Raw genomic sequence first — 24,266 nt, 5'->3', positions numbered from 1 at the left:
CAGAGGACTGAATAGGGTTAATCTTGGAAACTTTAGGGAAAAAGATTTTGGTTGTATGAACATTAATGATGTCCTTCAATACAGACAACTAGAAATGTCATGACTTGATGTCATGGGTGTCTTACAAAAGAGATTTGAACATTAGGACAGCTCAGGTCAACTGTTAAATTCCATTTAACCCTCATAGCCACCAATTCTGTGACTTAGAATTCCATTCGTGACCTTTGGGCCCCTCCACTGTGTTTAGTTGGAACTGGCCAAGGCCTTACATCCTTACTGAAGAGTCATTTCTTGCCTTCGCCAAATCCATATTTAAGGATTTGTCCCAGACCAGAAGAAGAATTGGTGAAGGAAGTTGGTAGAGCTGATGCCTCTTCAGAAGATGCAGAAACTCATGTTATTGTTGAGAATATATATTTAAAAAAAAAAAAACAGTAGCCATAGAGATAGTACAAATTTTAAAATGCTACACCAATACTTAAACATACTGTCTGACATATTCAGACATGAAAAGAGAACAACTGTAGAAGACAAAGCATGAAGAAAGTATCGATTCATTAGGTGGTTTGTATAAGAATCAAGTATGACACATGAGGAAATCAGCTGTTTAAAACGAAGGGAACAAAAGAAAGGGTAGACTAGCTTCTTTCATCTTAATCCACAAAACAATGTATTTTGAGACTTTTTTTTTTAACCTGTCCATGTTGGGGATGGTTGTTTAAGCAACTTGTACAAGATCTGGGAGCTGTGGTAGAAAATGCTGTTTTTACGTAAAAACATATGTAGCATGAAAGTACTTTTTTATACTTTAAATAGTCTGTTACTTTATTATTGATCTTCTAAGTATACATCTGTCTAGTTTATAAATATAGACTCTACTTTGTGTTACATATTCAATTAGACTACACAGATTATTTTGTATCCCAAAAGTATCAAAAAGGAATTAAGGAATTAATTACAACTTCACTTGTACTCAAGAGAACTCTTTGTGGTTTCTTATAGCTGTTATTTATCTATATTCAAAGAGAGCCTTAAGTGTCTTTGTCTTTGGGGTTGTAATGGTCATTCTAGACTAAGAGAGGCTTGTTCAGACACTTAAGATGGTGGACCAATACTGCCAATGACTTCATACCACTGCATCGTCTTTCCACTTCTATGGATTACCCAACAGCAATAATGGTCATTCTAACCAGCTCCTGATGCTCCTCTCTACAGTCAAGGGAAGGTCAGCTATTTTTTGATCCCCATGGGAGAGAGACAGCTCCTCAATCAGTATCCTAAAATAGCTGGCAATTCTCAGCTGCTGGGCTGGAGTCCCTCCAGGGGAGAGCAAAGGGAACACAAATACACCCACAGGGTGCAAGTGAGAAGCCACCACAACATGAGCTAGGAGAGGCTTCTCAAGAAGATCCTGCTTACTCAAAAAATCTTTCTTCTTCTTTTCTTTTGTTTTCTTTTTTTAATTGAGAAGCTAAGTGTCTGCCATTTTTAACTTTCTTATTTTGTTTAAAGGGAAACCACTGCCTTGAAAATGAGACTAAATATTGCCATCTTCTTTGGAGCTCTCTTTGGTGCTTTGGGGGTTTTACTCTTTTTGGTGGCCTTTGGATCGGATTATTGGCTTCTTGCAACTGAAGTGGGGAAGTGTTCAGGTGAACAGAATGTGCGTTTCTTCTTCCAAATACTGATGTACTTGGTAGAAATGAGGATAGCCTTCCTCTTGAAATCAGAGATTAGTAGTGGAGTGCCTATTTCTTCACAGAAGAGATAGGTAGAAAGCTATTACCATTACTATTTGGGTTGGAATACATTTCTTTAACATTTTCCTGGATATGGTAACTTAAGTTATGTACTTTGTGTTGATGGCAAGTTACTTCATTTGTCTTCTGTGTAGATAGAGAACATCACTTTCCACCATGAAGGATTCTTCTGGAGATGTTGGTTTAATGGGATTGTGGAAGAGAATGATTCCAGTATCTGGAAGTTCTGGTACAGTAAGTGCAATTTAGCTTTATTTTCCCCCTTGTCATTAAAATAAGAATGAACAGCTTCTTATTTAGTACAGATCATTTACAATACAGGATTGGATTCTTAACTATAGAATCTTGATAGGATATCTTCAAAAGACTCATGAAGTGGTTCTTTTTCAGTAGGTAGAAATGGCTATATGAATAATTATTTTATTTTCTAACCTAAAGTAAGAGTCTGAATATTTATGGAAAAACTGAATTATATGCTGTTTTCTTGTTCTGATTTAAAATACCCTAACTTTAATAAAAACAACAAAAAACAAAAACCATTGATATTACCTTTATTATTTTTCTCAAATGTCTATATATTTGCAACATAGCAATATATATTATTTTCTCAAATATATATATTTGCAACATAGCAATATATATAGGTTATCCCTCGAAACCTCAAATTTAAAAATTTAAAAATAGAGATGTTATTTTATATTCGTGACTTTAAAGTTAAAAAAATCTTTTTAAATAATAAAACTTAATTGCCAGCCACAGTGGATGAAAGCTCACTCTGTTTGGGCTTTAACCAAGTTTGTGGGCAATATGAAGAAATGCCTGGCTTTTGATGTTTGCATTCTCTCATAGAAACTTGAAAGTTCTCTTTTGAAGTAGAAAAGCCTCTTAAAAATATGATACATTCTTTTCACTGTATTTCCTATATTTTATTATTCTTTGAAAATAACTAGCTTTTATCTTACCCCAAAGGTTATTGTAGGCTGAAATTATTAGTCTCCTTACCATATACTTCTGTGATATATCAAAATATGGTATATACTCTTGTGATTTATCAAAATATGGCATTTATATATATAATAAAGGATACATAATAAAAATATGAGATCTTGGAAGACAAGTAAGCTGACAGCAAGTAGGCATGCATAAAAGGAAACAAGTAATAATGAGATAAAATTTTGCAAGAAATAGTTGACAGGCTTTCTTACAGACATTTTGGGGAAGAGAAAAAGTGTCTTCCAATGAAAACTATTTAGACTGATAGATTAAATCAGACTATGCAAGAGGAAGACTCTTCCAAGGACTTAGAAGAAGGAAGAATTTCACTCCTTCTTAAAGAGTACGCACTGAAATCTTCAAGTTTTCAAACAACATAAACGTTTTTTCTTGTATTTTTTTCAAATACTAAAAATGCATTTGGATTATTAACTTGTATGACCTATCATTTCCATCTTTTCCCTAAAAATAGAATATAGAATACTTTTTATGTTATTCAGAACTGATCAAGGTTAAATCTAAGTTTATTAGATTTTTAAAACAATTACTTTTTGAATACTTACTATGCACTAAACATCAAATTAGGAACTAGAGAATATGTTTGTGAAAATAAATGAAGTGTAGTGCCTTTAATTTTAAGGTGATATTAGGGGCATTCTCTGCACTGAACTATGTCATGAGTTAGATGTTTTAGATGAATCCACTTTCCAGGTCCCCTCAGCTGCTTGATGGGAGTTTTTTCCCCCTCATTCAACTGTTCTCTGAACTTGTTGATCTAACCTGCAGTTTGTTTAGCTTGTGTGCCCCAGATCCCTGTTAGGAACAGGTCTTCTCTCATTTTCTCAATAACAACGACCTCTGTTTGGTCTCCTTTCTAGCCAATCAGCCAGCATCCAAGAACTGCGCACATGCTTACCTGTCACCATATCCCTTTATGAGGGGAGAGCACAACTCAACCTCCTATGATTCTGCTATTAGTAAGTACCTCGGTCCACTGAATGCCTCTGAGATGGACTTGTTTTTTTGAAAAAAAAAAAAATTAACATGTATCATTTCAATATTTTCTCTGGTATCAATCTGTTATATATAAAATAATAGGAGGCCCTTATAATATACCATTTATAACTCTAATTGAATATAATTTAGGTTTTTTTTAAAAGATTTTATTTATTTATTTGAGAGAGAGAGACAGTGAGAGAGAGCATGAGAGGCGAGAAGGTCAGAGGGAGAAGCAGACTCTGGAGCTGGGAGCCTGATGTGGGACTCAATCCAGGACCGTGACCTGAGCCGAAGGCAGTTGCTTAACCAACTGAGCCACCCAGGCGCCCCTATAATTTAGGTTTTAAAGTAAAGCCATTGTAGTGGCTCAGTTGGTTAAGCATCTGCATTCAACTCAGGTCATGACCCCAGGGTCCTGGAATCAAACCCCCCAACAGACTCTTTGCTTAGTGGGGAGCCTGCTTCTCCCTCTCTCTCTGCTGGCCACTTCTGCTGCTTATGCTTTCTCTCTTTCTCTGCCAAATAAATGAATAAAAATCTTTAAAAATATATAAATAGAAGTAAAGCCATTGTAATTTACTTGCTACTTATAAAGATATTTATAAGTGTGTTTTATGATGTGGAAATAATGATACTAGGAAGAACTGACCTGAAACTAGTTTTACAACAACAAGTAATCATAATATATACCCTACTTTTACAACATTGTTTTTGCAGCTGTTGCACATACAAATATGATTATGTTACTATTTTCCTATAAAATGACTGAACTTTGTTATATGTGATAACTCAGAGAAGAACAGTCAAATATCATTAACTGAGAGTCATAATTACCTAGTTTCTTTTGTCTTTTCATACTATTTGTTCTATAGAAAGTACACAAACTTAATTTGTATAGAAAACACATAATATATACTTAAATCTAGTTTTAGAGAAAGTACTTAAGCTCAATATGTCAGCTTTATTCTTAGCTGGTTTCATGAAGATTTTAATAAAGGGTGTTTATCATAATCTTAAAACTAAGAGTTGGTTCAGAATTTACCAGTGTCATAAACAGGAACAAAAATATTTGTTTTATAGGGGCGCCTGGGTGGCTCAGTGGGTTTAAGCCTCTGTCTTTGGCTCAGGTCATGATCTCAAGGTCCTGGGATTGAGCCCCGCATCAGGCTCTCTGCTCAGCAGAAGGCCTGTTTCCCTTCCTCTCTCTCTGACTGCCTCTCTGCCTACTTGTGATCTCTGTCTGTCAAATAAATAAATAAAACCTTAAAAAATATATTTGTTTTATAAAAGATAATAAGTAATATATTGAATATGCTGGATTGACTTGTTTAGTCAGTACTCTCCAGAGAACCAGTAGCAGGTAAACGGGTGGGGGTGAAGGTTGGGGAGTGAGGATGATTGATTGATTGATGGACGATGGATGGATTAAGGGATTGATGGAGAGATTTTAAGGAATTGTCTTATGCCATTGTGGAGGCTAGCAAGTCTACAATCTGTAAGGCAAGCCTATAGACTAGATAGGAGTTGCCATTACAGTCTTGACTCTAAAGGGTGGAAACTCTGGTAGAATGTCTTAAAGGAAACTTCAATCTTTATTCTTAATGCCTTCAGCTGATTGGACGAGGCCCACCCCCATTATGAGTAGTTTAACCAAATTAACACATAAGATTAACCATCATAAATCTTAACAAATCTTTACAGCATACATCATTTTTAAAAATTATCTATAAAAATATGTATTTTTATACCTTATAATTTTAAGTTCTTCAAAGGATATACCATCTGCTTAGATCACATGATTGACATGACATTTTATGGTAGTGGATGTGAGGTCTGGATAGGAAAAGAGGTGCACTGACACACAGCCATGCTTATCCATCAAAGTTGCTTGTGCTTAAAATGCCTTTGGCTTTTGGCCTTGAGAACTACAGTGTGGATGCTCTTTCCCATTGAAAACTGCACAAGGCAGTTCCCATTTCTCAAAGCCCTTTGCATCCTGTGTGACATGGACCTTCTCATTGATAAGAGAAAGATGGCATAGCAAAGAGTAGGAGAAACAATTTTGTATTATAAAAAGTTGCAAAAGAAGTACTCCCCTGACATTCTTATTTTTCTAAAATGGACTAAGAAGTTGTACAGGGTTGACTTTCCACAACATTAGGTATTTGCATAAATATTAGGATTTTTGTTGATCCTCATATGTTCAGGTCCTGTGATGAGATAGGTATTGTGGGGTACATATATTTTAAATGACTCTACATATTTGAAAAGCCTGCACCTTAAGGAAATAGAAGAGAACTTTAAAAACAAGGTGACATGATCTAAACATAATAATTATGATGGAGATGGATAGAAAGTGCATGTCACAAAAATTATACTGCAATTATGCTTAGAATTATTGTGTAGCACTGCATGTAATTACTGTGTCATTTTTTGGATCTGATGACAAAACCATATTCCAATTTTTCGTTTTGTTTTGTTTTAAATTAGCAGATTCCTCTTTGGCTCACGTATTGTAACTCCCTATTCACTTTAAGCAACTTTATCAAACATTTTAGCAAACATGACTGAGATGGGAAAAAGTATGTCCTACAATAGAAATAGCATACACATATTTCATTTACCTTCATAATAATGTACAATGATATCTGACATTATATTTGGGTGATTTTTTTCTTATGATTTCCTTTATCCAAGAGAAAGGCCATGGATATCATTAGAAGGGTTTTACCTGATTGAATGTGCATGTTTCCTAGTTAGTGAGGCCATCTAGTCTTTACTAGACTCCATAGCCACTCTTTGGCTTCATGTAGCCTTATAATGATCAGGCATTATACATTTGCTAATTTATCTTGGCTAAATTCAAAGTATTATTTGTAAAATCTGTGCTTTCCAGCCTGGCAAATAATTGGTAAAATGGCTCTGTATTCTCCTGAGCTCTTGTACTTGTAGTTAGCCAGTATTGAAATCAGTGAAAATAAAAGAGTAGTATCTAATCTTTCTGGAAGACTGTTTTGTAACCATCAGATGCAAATGATGAAATTATTCTATTTCATAATACGGAGACTGAGATTCAGAGAAACCACGTGAGTCTGTTTTCACACAGCTGATTATTGGCAGAACTATTGCAAAGGCCCAAGTCTCTGGATTTTGTTTATGGATAATCATATAAACTAAGTGAATGAAGAGGCAGATTTTAATGTCTGCCATTAACTCTTCTTAAGTACAAGTCTTTTCACTGGATCTCAACAAAAGAAGAATTTTAATGTTATGTTGGCCTTTTCTACTTCTGTATCTGATCCTGATAAGGTCTAATTCAGTGTTTCCTTTATTTATCTTTGCCTCAGACATGTATCCTAAAATTTCTTTATGCGCAATTCCGGTTATTTGAATGGTTGCCCAAGCCTAGAGAGGTTGTTAAAGTAGGGTTGTGTACTTCAACAAAGTCTTTTAAACAATTCCATTACCTTTTGATATCTGTCAGAATTTAGATTTTGTGGTTTGTTTCATGATTAGACTCAGTCATATTTCTTTTATTCGGTATCATTTGGTAATGATGTACAGAACATAGATTAGTTTTCTAGGTAATTGAGCCTCTGAATGAATTAATCATTTTGTTGTTGTCCCCACAGCCTTTGGCCACACCTACATCAAAGTGCTCATTATAAACAACTACAATGGTTTACTTTAGTTTATTATTTGTTGGAACTCCCTAAAGGCACAGAATATATCCTACTCATATTTATATCCCAGAACCTAGTATAGTGCATGGTACTTAGTAAATGCTTCTGTATCTCTATGGAATGACTTAGTGCAAAAGCTCCTTGGTCTTCTTCTTAAGCAGAATCTATGAAAGTAATTTTTCCTTTTCTTGGAAACACACACACACACACACCATGACCTTCCTTGTGTTTCTCAGAATCAGTGTTAGCCCTCATTCTGTGGGGGCTTTGGATTTAGTGTCCCTCCTCTCCAAAGCTCTTCCTTTCGTCCCAGCCCCTGCTCCCTCTGTCTCTCTAACAAGCAGGCTCATCCCCAAGCCAGCTCATAGGTCAGTTTCCTTAAGGAAGTCTTCCTTGCCTGCCCTCTGCTCCATTAGTGAATAGACCAGGTTCTCCTTTATCGAGACCATTCTTTTTTTTGCAGGGGGGAGGCTCTATGCTCAATGTGGGTCTTGAACTCACAAATCTGAGATGAAGAGTTGCATGCTCTACTGACTGAGCCATACTTGAATTTGACTATCCATAGCACAGATTTTGTTTGCTTGTGTAATTATTTTGTTCATGTATTTGCTTCCCCGTTCAACTCTAAGCTCCATGGCAGTGACATCTTGTGTGTTTGGCTCACTGGTGTACCTACCAGAGACTGAATGCTAAATGAAAACTTTGGGAGAGCCTTGTTGCTACCCTATACTGTGGTATTCATCCTGGTGCCCTAAGGAACTGTTGGTGTGTGTAGGAATTTTTCAAGCCTTTGCTAAGTGGACTTAGATTACTCTTAAATTGTTTTTCATACTTTTTAAAATAATTTTTCAGTCTTCAACACTGCTTTCACATGTCAGGTGTCCTTTGCATTTATTGTCAATGTTTATTTATTTTGTATTCTTTTCCGGTCTTCTCGTTCTTCACCCTTACACAAAATTGTAAGGCAAAGCAGATTATAGAAGACTAGAACAGCAAGGAGGCAGGTAGGCAAGATATTAGTCAGCCATGTGTTAGGTTGCAAGTGACAGGAAACTAACAAGCTAAAAAATGCACAGTTGAAGCTATGCTCTTCCATCTTCAGAAGAGCAGGCTGTCCCTAGAATTCTCCAGTAGATTTCTGCCAATGCTGTAGTCATCAGAGCAGTGTCATGTGGCTTCGGTGGGCTGGGACTTAGAGTTGCCAGCTCTCTAGTCAGAGGAGGAGAAGGGAGAAGGGCTAGGAGCAAGTGCTGATCCCTTAAAGGGTCAACATGTCCTCAGGGCCAATGAGGGCAGGGCAGCAAGGATAAAAAGGGAATAATGGTTATAGATTTATTTAAGTAGTTAATGTGTAGGGATGCCTGGGTTAAGTGTCATCCTTCGGCTCAGATTATGATCTCGGGTCCTAGGATGGAGCCCCACTGGGGACTCTCTGCTCAGCTTCTCCTTCTTTCCCTGCCTGCTGCTCTCTCTGCTTGTACTCTTTCTCCTTGTCAAATAAATAAATAAAATATTAAAAATTTTTTTTAATTAAAAAAAGAGTTAATGTGTAAAAATAGGTAGCTAAACAAAACAAAGCTGGAGGAATCTGGGATGATGAAGAAATTCCCTTTTGAAGAAGGCATAAACACTTAAACAATTTAAACAATGTGCAATAAAGGGTAAGATAGTCACCTCCGTCCCACTGATAAATACTATTTTAGAGTATTTCTTGCCAATCCTTTTATATGCATATTTTACATAGTTTTAATTGTTATAAACACGTATCCTTTCTAAGTTAGCAAGAACTTGTCCACATTTTTACCCAATGGTTTTTAAAATTTTAAATATGTTAGTTACTACTTCCACATTAAAACTAATGTAATAAAAAAAAAACAGGGAAAAACATTTCAAATAAAAATAACTTTATGCCTGTACCATGTCATAATTTGTGTTAATTCTTTGGATTATATTTACAGAAGTGTGAATGGTGAATCAGAAGGTAGGGATAGGTTTTCTTTTTTGTTGTGTCAGGCCATGGTACGTCATTGCTTGCCAGCAAGCCCTGAACTGTGCATGACTTCAGCTAAGAACATTTGGTAAGGAGGGCAGAAATATGAGCAGTAGGAGGAGGGAGTCACATCTGAAAGCGGAGGATGGGGATTTAGTTTGGATTTCAACATTTTAAAGTTGGTTTGATGGTAAAACACCATTGCAAAATAATTCAGCCCATAGCTTGCTGTGTAGAACTGACTTCCTCGAAAGACCTTAATTAGAACAGCAGATACTGATGAGGAATTACAGAGGTGGTTTTTAAAAATTTTTTAATTTTTTTATAAACACATAATGTATTATTAGCCCCAGGGGTACAGGTCTGTGAATCGCCAGGTTTACACACTTCACAGCACTCACCATAGCAATACCCTCCCCAACGCCATAACCTCCCCTCCCCCTCAGCCCTCAGTTTGTTTTGTGACATTAAGAGTCTCCTATAGTTTGTCTCCCTCCTGATCCCATCTTGTTTCATTTATTCTTTTCCTACCCCCCAAACCCCGCACTTTCAACTTCTTCATATCAGGGAGATCTTTCTCCGATTGACTAATTTCACTAAGCATAATACCCACAGAGGTAGTTTTTGATATAAGGTATAATCTTTAAGAAAAAAGTCATAGAAAAAGAGATGGTAAAATTTCAATTATACTTAGGGGGAGAAAGAAAGCAGCATAGAACCACCCACAAAGGAGAAAGAAAAAGAAGCCTTGAGAAGCCAGCTGATAAGGAGGCTGTCAGCCCTGCCAGTGGGTGGTGAGATTCTTGGGAAGGAGTTGGTAGCCCTCAGTGACAAATGCAGAGTGACTGGGAATGAGAGGGGCATGAAGGAATTGGATAAGATGGGATAATGCAAGAGTTTTCATGACCACTGATAGCTGTCTACACTGAAGACTCAGCTACGGAGGCATCTCTTTCTAAACCTAATCCCGCCTGCTCTGCTGGTTTGGCCTGAGACTTATAGGCCTGCTGCTCTGTATCTCACTCCTGCTTATTTCCGGTTCCCTTGGATCGGACCATACGGCCCTGCCCTCCTTCCTGGTAGTGCCCTTCCTCCCCCAGGGAACCATTCCATTTTCCTGCACTTGCTCTGTCGCCGGACAATAGCCCTACTTCAGGTTTCCTTCTCTTCCTTTTCCAAGAGGAGAGGTCAGAAAGCAGAGATGCTCATAAAGGGGGCAGAGCATCAGAATGATAGGGGCGTGAACCCTCATACAGGATGTTTAAGGAATGGGCAGCAAGGAAGTTGAGACCTTTGTGATTAGCCAGCAGCTTGGACTTGGACTTGGAGTCCACAAGCGCACAGGATTTACACAGGGCACCTGGGTAGCTCAGTGGGTTAAGCCTCTGCCTTCGGCTCAGGTCATGATCCCAGGACTCTGGGATCAAGTCCCACATCAGACTCTCTGCTCAGCAGGGAGTCTTCTTCCCCCTCTCTCTCTGCCTCCCTCTCTGCCTACTTGTGATCTCTCTCTCTCTGTCAAATAAATAAACAAAATTTTTAAAAAATCACACACATTTTGCCTTATGAAAGGTAAAATCAAACAAATACCCTTATATTTGACAATTTTAAACAGCACAAAAATGAATTAAGATTTGAGTCTAAAGTTAATGAAAGTACTTATATAACTAAGAAGATATATCAGCATGTCCTAGGTACCTAATTTCATTGGGATGACTACCAGCTTCCTGATCAATAATGCTGGTGTAGCTGGGTCTTATTTCCTAATTTTCTCATGTTCAAATATGGTAAATCTGGGCATTGTCTTAAATTTACCAAAGTTCCTTCTGTTCTGCTTTAGTTATATAGGAAAAAAACTACACTGCAAAATATGATGGAAATTACAGGTCCTTTTTTAAAAATCATGTCAAGTACCTAAATATTGAGAGATACCTTAACATCCACTCCATGTCCTACTGTTCATTCAGTCATTGGGGATTACACAGCCATGGCCACAGAAACAGTGTGATATTACAGGGTGCCTGCAGTTCCTGATTTCTGGCGGACTTTTTAATCTGTGACCCAGGGAAGGCTCCCCTGCATTCAAGTTGGAGGCACCCACAGGGCAGCTCACTCAGCCTTCCACAGCTGCAGCTCATGAAGATACAGTTAATTGGCTTTCCAGTTCCAGGGCCCAATATCAAGGCTGAAATTAAAAATCACTCTTTCAGAGGGTGTTATTTTGTGTTCCCTGCAATTGATTCATGTGCATCTAAGGATTGATTGACAGCTTATATAACATCCCTGTACTCATGGAAAGATTACCTTCTGTAAACAAGACTGTGTATATGGCTTGGCTTCCCCTCATGGAGGATAGGCTCCAGCCTCTATGGAGGCTTCTGGTGATATCTATTAAAATGTCAGCCATACTCAGAAGTAGAAATCTCCTCCAGTCATAGAGAAGCTCTTGGTGCCAGGCTACCTCAGCCTTAGAAGTATTGAGATTTTGGGCCAGATAATTTTTTGCTATGGAACTATCCCGTGCATTGGACGATGTTTAGTGACACCCCTAGCCTCTACCCACTCAATGCCAGTAGCACCTGTCAGTTGTGCCAGTCAAAAATGTCTCTTAACGTAGCCAAGTCTTCTAGAGTGGATGGGCACAAAATCACCTCTGACTAAAACTACTGGGGCCCTGTAGATATTCATTGCTAACACTTCTGAGGACCCAAGCTCTTTTTCAGATTATACTCACACTGTGTACTTTCTGTGCCCACCTTCAAGGCTCCATGGCTCAAAAGCACATAAATGATGGTTAGTTTCCTTCTTCCATGCAGAATATGCAGACAAAAAAGGGAGCAACGAGCTTCTGTGGGTCTCTCTTAACTTTAAATTTTACTGCTTCTGCTTCAAGCTGTGGATCTTTTCTTAGGAAAGAGATTTACTTAATCCAATGGAAAAAAATGTCAAAGAATTACTGTATCCTGGGCACTGTTCTGGGTGCTTTATTGTCAGTCCTAAATTCTTGCCCTTGTGAAGCTTTTATTATAGGGGGGAGGCAGATGGTAGACAAAATCAGTCAGTCAGGTACTTGGAGGGGAATAAAAGGTGATAGTGTATGTGTGGAGGCAATCTCAGTATTAAATAAGGTGACCAGAGAGGTGATGTCTGTTTTGAGTTGGCCAGCCCTGATGGAACGGGGCTCTGTCATCTAGCTAACCTGTCGTGGTTCCTTGATCCCTCTTTTGAAGACTAGGTCGATGCTATACAGAGAGTACTTAGCACAGGGGCTGGCATTTGTGGTAAGAGTTCTGTGGGAGTTACAAGCTGAACTTTCAGCCGGTGTGTCTGTGTTCACTACCTGAAGCCAGCGTTTCCTGCCTCTGGCTTTTTTATCTCCACAAAGCTCACTGTACTTGTTGATAAAGGGAAGATTAGTATAGTCTTAACCCACACAGTTGTTAAAATGAGAAGAGATAATAATACAAGTGCTTAGCAGAGTAGTTGCCATGTCGTTGGTATTCAATAAATGTCAACTACTTTTATGGCAATATACCAATTTAGAGCACTGGAAATAAGTTCTCATGAGGGCAGGTAAATTCATCACAACTTCCCCAGTGAAATGCTTCCTGCTCTTTGAAGTGTGTGTGTGTGTGTGTGTGTGTGTGTGTGTGTGTGCAGTCACATCAAGCACTTGGTAGAGTTTCTGGCAAAGAATAAGGACTTCAAAACTAGTGCTCATTATCATTATCCTTAGCAGATCACCATAATCCTGGTACAAGATAGCTAATACTACCATCTGTATTGGCCACGCTTTGCCACTGTTTAATTTTGATTAAAATTCATTCAACAAATATTTATTGAACATGTACTATGTACCAGGCACTGTTCTAGGTTCTGGGGAGCAACAGGGCACAAAACAGAAGGAAATCTCTGTCCCCATTGGGCTGACATTCTGGAGAGGGGAGACACATAAGGCAAGATAAAATAAGTCAATTTAGAGCATGTTGGAAGATGACAGTGCCTTGGAAAAACAAAACATGGAAAGAGTCTGGAGACAAGGGACTGACAGATGTGAGGGTGATAAGAACTCTGTAATGTGGTTAGAGGGGAGTTTGGCTCTGAGAAAATGATAGAGTGGACACTTGTAGAAAGTGAGGAAGTGAACCATATGATGTCCAGAAGAGTGTTCCAGGTAGAGGGAACATGAGCTGTAATGGGTAGAACATGCCTGATGGGTGCAAAGAACACAAAAGTAGCCAGCACTGCAGGAAGGGATAGAGTGAGTAGAGAGTAGAGGAGATGGTGAGGGAAGTGGATGGTATGGGGGGGTTGGGCCAGTGTAAGGACCTTGGCTCATGTTCTCTGAATGAGAGGAGAAGGGGGTTAAGGGGTGGTTTTGAGCTAATTTGTGTTGTAAAAGAATTTCTCCAGTTATTGCATTGTTAACAGACTGTGGAAAGTCAAATGTGGATTCAGGCCGACAAATGAGGAAGTTTGCTATATTCCAGATGGCTAACACAAAGACATTAGGAAGTAAAAATTTGTCTGAATCTAGCACGGTCCTTTTAAAATTACTTAACAACCAGTAAGGAAATCTATCGAGTAGACAATACCTGTAACACAGAACAATAAAATACAACTCTTATGTCCAGATTGCTATGTACCTTAAATACCAGTTTTCCCTTTTTGTAGTTTTAAAAAATTTTCATTACAGAAATTTCCAAACCTTTACAATAGTTATCAGTGTATTTTCTAGTATATGTACTGCCAAAGTGGACACAATAATTATCAACATATTTTCTAATCAAATGATTATTATTGTGAATTTTGAGATTTTTTAATATTTTCTAGATATGAGTCTTTTATTGAGTATGTGTTTTCCAAACACTTCTTCCCAATCTGTAGCTTGTCTTTTCATAAACTTAACAAGATCTTTCACAGAGTAAGAGTTGCAAATTTTGATGAAGTTTAATTTATGGCATTTTTCTTTTATGGATCATACTTCTGGTGTCATATCTGAGAACTGTCTACGAAGCCTCGGGTTCTGAAGATTTTCTCCCAAAAGTTTTTAAGTTTTATGTTTTACATTTAAATTTATGATCCAGTTTGAGTTACTTTTGTGTAAAGTGTATGATTTACAATTTTTCAAATGTGTGTTCCATTGCTTTAGCATCATTTGTTGGAAAGCCTGTCTTTTCCCCCATTGAATTGCCTTTGTACACCTGTTAAAATATAATTAGTTATACTTGTGTGGGACTATTTCTGGATTATGTATCCTGTTCTGCTGATCTATATGTTGATCTGTCTGCCAGTGCCACATCATCCTCATGAGTTTAGCTATATCTTGAAGTTGGAGTGAATGATTCCTCCTATTAGGTTCTTTTTCAAAATTATTTTAGCTATTCTAGATTGTTTGCATTTCAATATGAAATTTAGGATACTCTTTCCTATATCTATAAAAAAAATCTTTCTTGGATGATAGAATTGCCTCTATCAATTTGGGAAGAATTAATTTTATTTTGTTGAGTCTTTATTATGTTGTCTTCCAATCAGTGAATGCAATATATTTTTCCATTTATTAAGATCCTTTTAAATTTCTTACATCAGTATTTTATAGTTTTCAGCTTACAAATCCTGAATGTGCACTACTAGATTTACATCTAAGTATTTCAATTTTTGAGCAATTACAACTGTTAATATATTTTAAATTGTGGTTTCTATGTGTTTATTGATAATAGAATTATAATTGATTTTTTAATGTTTACATTGTATTCTAAGACCTTGCTAAATTTACTTAGGAGCTTTAGGAGGTTTTGTTTGTTTTATTTTTTAATTTTTTGTACATTATTTGGGATTTTCTGTAGAAAGAGTCATGTCATTGGCATATAGGGATAGTTTTATTTCTTCCTTGCTTGCATATAAACATATGCATTTTATTTCCTATTCTTGCGCTATTGCATGCACTATAGCTTCCAGTATTATGGTGAATAACAACAGTGAGAGCAGACAGTCTTGCCTCATTTCTAGTCTTCAGGAGAAGACTTCCTCAAGTATGATGTTGCTATAGATTTTATTTATTTATTTATTTATTTATTTATTTATTTGGGATGCTCTTTATTAACTCTAGGATGTTGTCCTCTTCTCCTTATTTCCTGAGCATTTTTGTCACAAATGGATGTTGAATTTTGTTAAATTTTTTTCTGCATCAGTTGATATGGTCACAATACTATTGTTCTTTATCATATTAATATTTTGTATTACATTTCTTGATTTTCAGATGCTGAGCCAGCCTCTTTAATAGGAATAAACCACATATGTTCATGATAAATATTTCTTTTTACACATTGCTTAATTCTATGTTAGTATTTTATTAAGGATTTTTGCATCTGTATTTATGAAGGATATTGATCTGTAGTTTTCTTTTTTTTTACTGCTCATCTAGGTTAAGTATCTGTAGTAATGATTTCATTAAGTAAACTGGGAAGTGTCTTCTCTTCTTCCGTATTCAGGAAGAGATTGTGGAGAATTGGTACTAATTCTCTTTAAATGTATATATCTGATATAATTTACTAGTGAAATCATCTGGGTCAGGAGATTTGACTTTCAGGGAATTTAAAATTATAAATCTAATTTCCTCAATAATTACACGGCTATTCAGATTATGTATTTAACATGTGATTTGTGACGGTTTGTGTTTTTCTAGGAATTGGTTCATTTCATCTCAGTGGTAAAATTTGTATGTATAGAGTTCAAAATATTCCCTTATTATTTTTTATGAATGCAGTATCTATGGTGATATCCCATGTTTTCATTCCAGATATTGGCAGTTTGTGTCTTATTTTTATTTTGTCAGTATTATTAGAAGATTGTTAATTTTGTTGAACTTTTCAAAGATGCTGCTTTTTTTTTTCATTTTTTTCTATTGGTTTTCTGTTTTAAATTTCATTGACCTATGCCTTTTCTTATTTCCTTCTTTCTGATTGCTTTAGATTTGTCTAGCTCTCCTTTTTATACTTTCTTGAGGTGAAAGATTAGATTATTGATATTTTATCCTCTTTTCTAATATAAGCATTTACAGGTAGAGATTTCACTCTCAGCACTGCTTTTGCTGTTCCACACAGTTTTTGTTTGTTTTAAGATTTATCTATTCATTTTAGAGAGTGGGGTGGGACAGAGGGAGAAGGAGAGAGAAACAGGCACAGTCTGTACTGAGCATGGAACCTCATGTGGGGCTGGATCTCACCATTCTGAAACCGTGATCTGAGCAGAAACCAAGAGCTGGATGCTCAACAGACTGTACCACCCAGGCCCCGCGGCTTCCCACACTTTTGATACTATTTATTTTTATTTTCATTCAACTCAGTGTGTTGTTTAATTTCCCTTGTGACTGATTGTTTGACTCATAGATTATTTAGAAGTGTATTGTTTAGTTTCCGAGAGTTTGAAGATTTTCTTTCAATCTTTCTGTTATTAATATTTAGTTTGATTCCCTTGTGACCAAAGACCATACTGCGTACAATTTAAATTCTTTTAAATTTAATAAGGTTTGTTTTGTGACCTAGGATATGGTCTATTTTTCTGACATTTGAAAAAAGGTACGGTTGGATGGAATGTGCTCTGAATGTCAGTTAGAGGCTATCTGTTGATGGCCTTGTTGAGTTCTTCTGTATTCTGGCTGGTTTCCTGTCTAGCTATTATGGTAATTGGTGAGAGGCAATACAGAAGTCCCCAGCTATAATTGTGGGTTTATCTGCTTCTCTTTTCATTTCTATCAGTTTTTGCTTCACATATTTTCCTGCTTTTTGTCAGATGCGTGCACATTTAGTGTTCCTATGTCTTTTTGGTAGAGTCATCCTTTTATCATTATTTAATGTTGCCAGTAATTTTCTTTATTCTAAAATCTATTTTATCTAAGAACAACCCACTCCTTCATTCTTTGAATTGATATTTATGTGGTATATATTTTTTCACTTTTTTATTTTCAATATTTCTAAATTATTATATTTGAAGTGAGTTACAGACAACATTTGGTTAGATTTTTTTTTTTAATCAAGTCTGCTAAGCTATCTCTTTTCTATTTGAAGACAATTTTTAGAGCAATTTTAGATTCACAGCAAAATTGAGAGAAGATATAGAGACTTTTCATATACCCACTGTTCCACTACATGCAGGCCATCCCTGTTATCAAGGTCCCCTGCCAGAGGGGTACATTTGTTGCAACTGATGAACTACATTGAGACCTCTTAATCACCAAAGTCTGTAACTTACTTTAGGGCTTAATCTTGATGTTGTATATTCTATGGGTTTAGACAAATGTATAATGATACATATTGCGTCCATTATTACGTTATCATATGACATCATTTCACTGCCCTAAAAATCCTCTGTTCTGAGGTACCTGGGTGGCTCAGTCAGTTAAATATCTGTCTTTGGTTCAGGTCATGATCTCAGGGTCCTTGGAACAGGCCCCACATCGACCTCCCTGCTCAGCAGGGAGCCTGCTTCTCCCTCTGTCTCTTGCCCCCCACATCCTTGTTCTCTGTCTCAAATAAATAAATAAAATCGTTTTAAAAATCCTTAGTGCTCTGCCTGTTCACCTCCGCTCCACCCCGACATCCGGCAACCACCGATCTTTTTACGGTCTTCATATTTTTACGTTTTCTAGAATGTCATATTGTGTTTAATCATACAGCGTGCTGCCTTTTCAGATTGTTTTTTCTTCACTTAGTGATAGGTGTTTAAATTTTTTCCATTTCTTTTCATGGCCTGGTAGCTCATTTCTTGTTATTCCTGAATAATATTCCATTGGGTGGTTGTGTCACATTTTATTTATCCATGTACCTATTGAGGGACAATTCAGTTGCTTCCAAGTTTGGGTCATTGTGAATAAAGCTGCTATAGTCATCCACATGCAAGTTTTTATGTGGACACAACTTTTCAAATCCTTTGGGTGAATATAAGGAGGATGATTGCTGGATAGAATGGCAAGGGTTTCTTTCATTTTATAAAATACTGCTAAACCCTTCTGCGCAGTAGCTGAACCATTTTGCATTCTCACTAGAGTTGAGATTTCTTATTGCTGTAATCCTCTAGAATTTAATCTTGTCAATGTTCTGGACTTTGGCCATTTTAATAGGCGTGTAGTGGTATCTCATTGCTTCAGTTTGCATTTCCCTGAGCCCATATAATGTGTTGCATCTTTTCATAAATTTATTTGCCCTCTTTATATCTTTGTTTCTGTTACAGTCTTTGTCTACTTTTTTTTGACCATTTTTAAATTTTTTATAAACATATAATATATTTTTATCCCCAGGGGTACAGGTCTGTGAATCACCAGGTTTACACACTTCCCAGCACTCACTCACATACCCTCCCCAGTGTCCATAACCCCATCCCCCTTCTCCCAACCCCCTCCCCCCAGCAACCCTCAGTTTGTTTTGTGAGATTAAGGGTCACTTATGGTTTGTCTCCCTCCCAATCCCACCTTGTTTCATTTATTCTTCTCCTACCCCCTTAAACCCCCCACATTGCATCTCCACTTCCTCATATCAGGGAGATCATATGACAGTTGTCTTTCTCCGCTTGACTTATTTCGCTAAGCATGATACCCTCTAGTTCCATCCATGTCATCGCAAATAGCAAGATTTCATTTCTTTTGATGGCTGCATAGTATTCCATTGTGTATATATACCACATCTTCTTTATCCATTCATCTGTTGATGGACATCTAGGTTCCTTCCATAGTTTGGCTATTTGTCTACTTTTTAATTTGATTTTTTGTCCTCTTATTTTTAAGAGTTCTTTGTATATTTTGAATTACAGTTTTTTATTGGATGTGTCTTTTGCAAATATTTCCTCCCACTCTGTGACTTGTCTTCCCATTATTTTAACATTGTCTTTTGTGAAAGAATTTTTAAATTTAATGAAGTCGAAAACTCAACTTCAAACTCAATTATTTGGTTTGTGCCTTTTTGTTGTATCTAAAAAGTCATGGCCATACCCAAGGACATCTAGGTTTTCTCCTATATTATCTTATGAGGGTTTTATAGTTTGAGTGTTTTACTTTTAGGTTTATGATCCATTTTGAGTTTAATTTTCTTGAAGAGTGTAGGTTCTGTATCTATATTCAATTTATTGCATGCAGATGTCCAGTTGTTATAGTATCATTTCCCTTGCTCCGTTTTACAGTCTTTGCTCCTTTGTCAAAGGTCATTTGACTATGTTTATATGCATTTGTTTCTGGGCTATATATTATGTTCCATTGATCTATATATATCATTTCTTTTGTCAGTACCACACTGTCTTGGTTATTACAGCTTCATAGTAAATCTTGAAGTCAAATAGTGTCAGTTCTCCAGGCTTGTTCCTCTGCTTCAATATTGTTCTGGCTATTCTGGGTCTTTTACCTCTGTATATAAACTTTAGAGTCAGTTTGTTGGTATCTACTGAATAATCTAGGATTTTTATTGGGATTACATAGAATCTATAATCAAATTTAGGATATACTGAGTCTTCTTACCAATGAACATGGAGCATCTCTCCATTTGTTTAGAACTTTGATTTTGTTCATCAGGATTTTTTGGTTTTCCTCATATAGATCTTGTACATATTTTGTTCAATTTATACCTAACTAATTTTAGGGGTGTTAACATAAATGGTATTTTGGTTTTAATTTCAAATTTTATTTGTTAATTGCTGGTATATAAGAAATCAATTGATTTTGTGTACCAGTGTTACTACAGCCTTGCTATTATTAGTATTACAGGTATTTTTTAAGATTATTTTAGATTTTCTATATAGATGATCATGTCATCAATTAACAAAGACAGTTTTCTTTCTTCCTTCCCAATCTATATACCTTTTATTTTATTTTCTCATCTCATTACATTAGCAAGGACTTCCAGTGTGATGTTGGAAAGGAGTGGTGAGAGGGGACATCCTTGAGAATTAGTGGAATAGTTTCAAGTTTCTCACTACTATGCATAATATTAGCTGTAGGATTTTTGTACATATGCATTATCAATTTGAGGAATTTCCCCTCTATTCTTGTTTTTTTTTTTTAAGATGTTATTTATTTTTGAGAGAGAAAAAGAGAGAGAGCACAAGCAGGGGGAGGGTCAGAGAGAGAAGCAGAATCCTTGCTGAGCAGGGAGCCAGATGTGGGACTCAATCCCAGGACACAGGGATCATGACTTGAGCCGAAGGCAGATCTTTAACTGATTGAGCCACCCAGGTGCCCTATTCCTAGTTGCTTGAGAGTGTCTTTTTTTTTTTTTTTAATCATGAATTGGTATTGGATTTTGTCAGATGCTTTTTCTACATCTGTTGATATGATCATGTGATTTTTTTTCCTTTATTAGTTTGCTAATATGATAGATTTTATTAATTGATTTTTGAAATGTTGAATCAGGCTTACATATCTAGGATAAATCCTGCTGGATCATGGTGCATAATTCTTTATACACATTTTTGTATTCAATTAGCTAAGATTTAGTTGATGATTTTTACATCTGTGTTCATGAGAACTGTTGGTCTCTAGTTTGCTTATAATGTCTGATTTTGGTGTTAGAATAATGTTGGCCTCCTAGAATGATTTTGGAGGTATTATCTCTGTTCTATCATCTGAGATATTGTAGAGAACTGATAGAATTTTTCTTTAAATATTTGGTAGAATTCACCAATTAATCCATCTGGGCCTGGTGTTTTCTGCTTAAGAAGATTATTAATTGTTAATTCTTTAATAGATATTGGGATTTATTACTTGAGTTTTGGCTGATTGCATCTTTAAAGTAATTGGTCCATTTCATCAACATTATCAAATTCATAGGCATAGAATATTTCATAGTATTTCTTTATTATCCCATTTATTGTCTGCTTATTAATTTTTATTGCAATATACTTGACATACAGTATTATATTAACTTCAGGTGTACAACTTAGTGATTCAACATTATGAAGTGTTCACCATGATAAATATAGCTATCTTTTATTGCCCTTTAAAAATCCATGCAAAAGGAGCACTTGGGTGGCTCAGTCGATTAAGTAGCTGCCTTTGGTTTAAGTCATGATCCCAGGGTCCTGGGATCGAGCCCCACCATCGGGCTCTCTGCTCAGCAGAGAGCCTGCTTCTCTCTCTCCCTCTGCCTGACACTCTGCCTATGTGTGCTCTCTCTCTCTCCCCACCGTCAAATAAATAAATAAATAAATAAATCTTTAAAATCCATGCAAAGAATGCAGTGATGTTCCTTCTTTCATTTCTGACATGAGTGAGTTGTGTCCTCCTTGCCCCCGCCCCCCCCGTAAGTAGCTTGGCTAGAGGCTCATCAATTCTGTTGATCGTTGCGAAGACAATCTTTTGGTTTTGTTGATTTTCTCTTTTCAAATTCACTGATATTTTTCTAATTCATATTATTTCTTTGCTTCTGCTTACTTTGGATTTAATTCACTCAACTTTTTTTTTAGTTTCTTAAGGTTTAAACTCAGGTAATTGATAGTAGATATTTCTTCTTTTCTAATATATGCATTTAGTACTGTAAATTTCCCAGTAGGCGCTGCTTTTCCTGAATTCCACATATTTTGATAAGTTGTATTTTCATTTCATTTAGTTGAAAATATTTTAAATTTCTGAAATTTCTTCTTTGACCTCTGTGTTATTTGGAAGTGTGTTTTTAAATCTCCACATATTTTGGGATTTTTCCAGTTATCTTTTTGTTATTAATTTCTAATTTAACTCTGCTGTGGTCTGAAAGCAGACATTGTTTGAGCTCGACTTTAAATTTATAAAGTTATGCTTTATGGTCCTGAATGTGGTCTTAGTGAGTGTTCCATATGAGTTGGAAAACCATGTTACTCTGCCATTGTTTGTTGAAGTGGTCTGTAGATAGATGTCAATTATATCCAGTTAATTGATGGTGTTGCTGAGCCCAGATAGGACCTTACTGATTTTCTCCCTGCTGGATCTGTCCATTTCTTACAGGGAGGAGTTGAAGTCTTCAACTATAATAGTGGATTCTTTTCTTTTTTTGGTTCTATCAGTTTCTGCCTCAAGTAGTTTGACACTCTCTTGTTAGGTACATATACACTAAGGCAAAGCTGTCCTTTAGTTAGTGTATTTATATTATTTATATTTAATGCCACTTTTGATATGCTAGGGTTTAACCCTGCCATTTAAATGTTTATTTTCTCTTTGTTCTGTTTTTTATTTCTGTTTTCTTTTTCTTGCCTTAATATGGACCACTTGAGTTTTCTTAGAATTCCATGCATTTTGATCTGTCTTTAGTGTTTTTTACTATATCTTATTTTTCTACTTCATTCCACTTTCCAGACCATCCATTGAGTTTTTATTTTTGGCTATTATATTTTATTCATTCTTAAAATTTTCTTTTAGCTCTTTATACCTTCTATTTCTTTGCCAAGATTTTTTTTTTCTCTTCAATTTAATTCAAGCACATCCATATTTCTTTTTGGGACATTTTATCATGGCTCATTCAAAAGCTTTATTAGCTAATACTAACTCTGTCTGTTAGTATCTACTGAGTGATCTATTTAAAAATTTTTATTTTATATAAAATCAATTAATTAACATATAGTGTATTGTTAGTTTCAGAGGTAGAGTTTGATTCATCAGTTGCATATATCACCAGAGCTCATCACATCAAATGCCCTCCTTAATGCCTGTCACCCAGTTACTCCATCCCCCTACCCACCACCCTTCCAGCAATCCTCAGTTTGTTCCCTATAGGTAAGAGTCTCTTATGGTTTGTCTTGCTCTCTGATTTCATCTTATACTTTTTTCCTCCCTTTCCCTATGTTCATCTGTTCTGTTTCTTTAATTCTATATGTAAGTGAAATCATATGATAATTGTCTTTTTCTCATTGACTTATTTCACTTAGCATAATACCCTCTAGCTCCATCCACATCAGTGCAAATGGTAAGATTTCTTTTTTTTTGATGGCTGAGTAATATTTCATTGTATATATATACCACATCTTCTCTATTCATCTGTCAGTGGAACTCTGGGCTCTTTCCATATTTTGGCTGTTGTGGGCATTGCTGCTATAAACACTGGGGTACCGGTGCCCTTTCAAATCACTGTTTTAACCTTTGGATAAATATCTAATGGTGCCATTGCTGGGTCTACTGAGTGATCTTTACCGAAGTTGAGATATTCCTGGTTAATCATTTTTTTTTCTAATTAAAACCTGGAATTTGGGGTATTGTATTATGAAACTTTGGATCTTCTGTTTTGGCTGGCTTTTTGATACTGCTTCTGTTGGAGAAGAGGTGGGTACTGCCTCAATAAAAATCAAGTTGGTGTGGAATTCCATGTTCCCCACTTAGTATGTGTTAACGTGAGGAGAGGCTATGGTCTTTCTGGGCAGCAGTGAGAGTTATGACTTTCCACTATGCTTCCATTGATATCATCCTGGCCAGAAGTGGTAGGATTGAATAATTATAGCTTCTTTCATTGCTTCCATTGACCTGGGGAGTATACAAGGTGTGTTCTCTTTACTACTGGGTGTTCGTTTAGGTCTTGCTCTCTGCGAGGCCTCCTCTGATAGCACCCTAGCTGGAAGGAATGTCTAATTTTCACCTAATAGGGGTAGAAGTCCAGGCTCCACACACGATCTCTCCTGTCACTGTGATTGGTCACCTCATTATCCTTGCAAAGATGAAGTTTCTGATTGCTTATTTAGCCTTTTCCAACACATCCTTTATCCTTGTATGTGTGTGTGTTTAAGGGGGAGTGTTTGGGGCACCTTGTTATAGCCTGTCAAGGGTCAAAGTCTAGGCTCCATTCTTCGTCCTTGCTGATGAGAGTTGAGTTGGGAGCCAAAGTCTTACTCTGTGGTGTTTTA

General features: G+C 36.4%; 1 protein-coding gene across 1 annotated transcript in view; it reads left to right on the top strand.

Annotated features, from left to right (window-relative positions):
* Positions 1 to 1,333: 1,333 nt before the first annotated feature.
* Positions 1,334 to 24,266, top strand: part of TMEM182 (transmembrane protein 182) — a 63,575-nt gene continuing 40,642 nt past the window's right edge. The window contains exons 1-3 of the mRNA XM_004764380.3: positions 1,334 to 1,663; positions 1,895 to 1,994; positions 3,632 to 3,730. Coding sequence (XP_004764437.1) covers positions 1,532 to 1,663; positions 1,895 to 1,994; positions 3,632 to 3,730 — 331 coding nt within the window. The 5' untranslated portion in view covers positions 1,334 to 1,531. The remainder of the gene's footprint in view (positions 1,664 to 1,894; positions 1,995 to 3,631; positions 3,731 to 24,266) is intronic.

The sequence above is a fragment of the Mustela putorius genome, unplaced genomic scaffold (genome assembly GCF_011764305.1).
Source record: "Mustela putorius furo isolate JIRA1106 unplaced genomic scaffold, ASM1176430v1.1 tig00000224_pilon_pilon_pilon, whole genome shotgun sequence".
In the NCBI taxonomy this organism is placed as follows: domain Eukaryota; kingdom Metazoa; phylum Chordata; class Mammalia; order Carnivora; family Mustelidae; genus Mustela; species Mustela putorius.
This window is presented reverse-complemented; position numbering and strand designations above follow the sequence as displayed.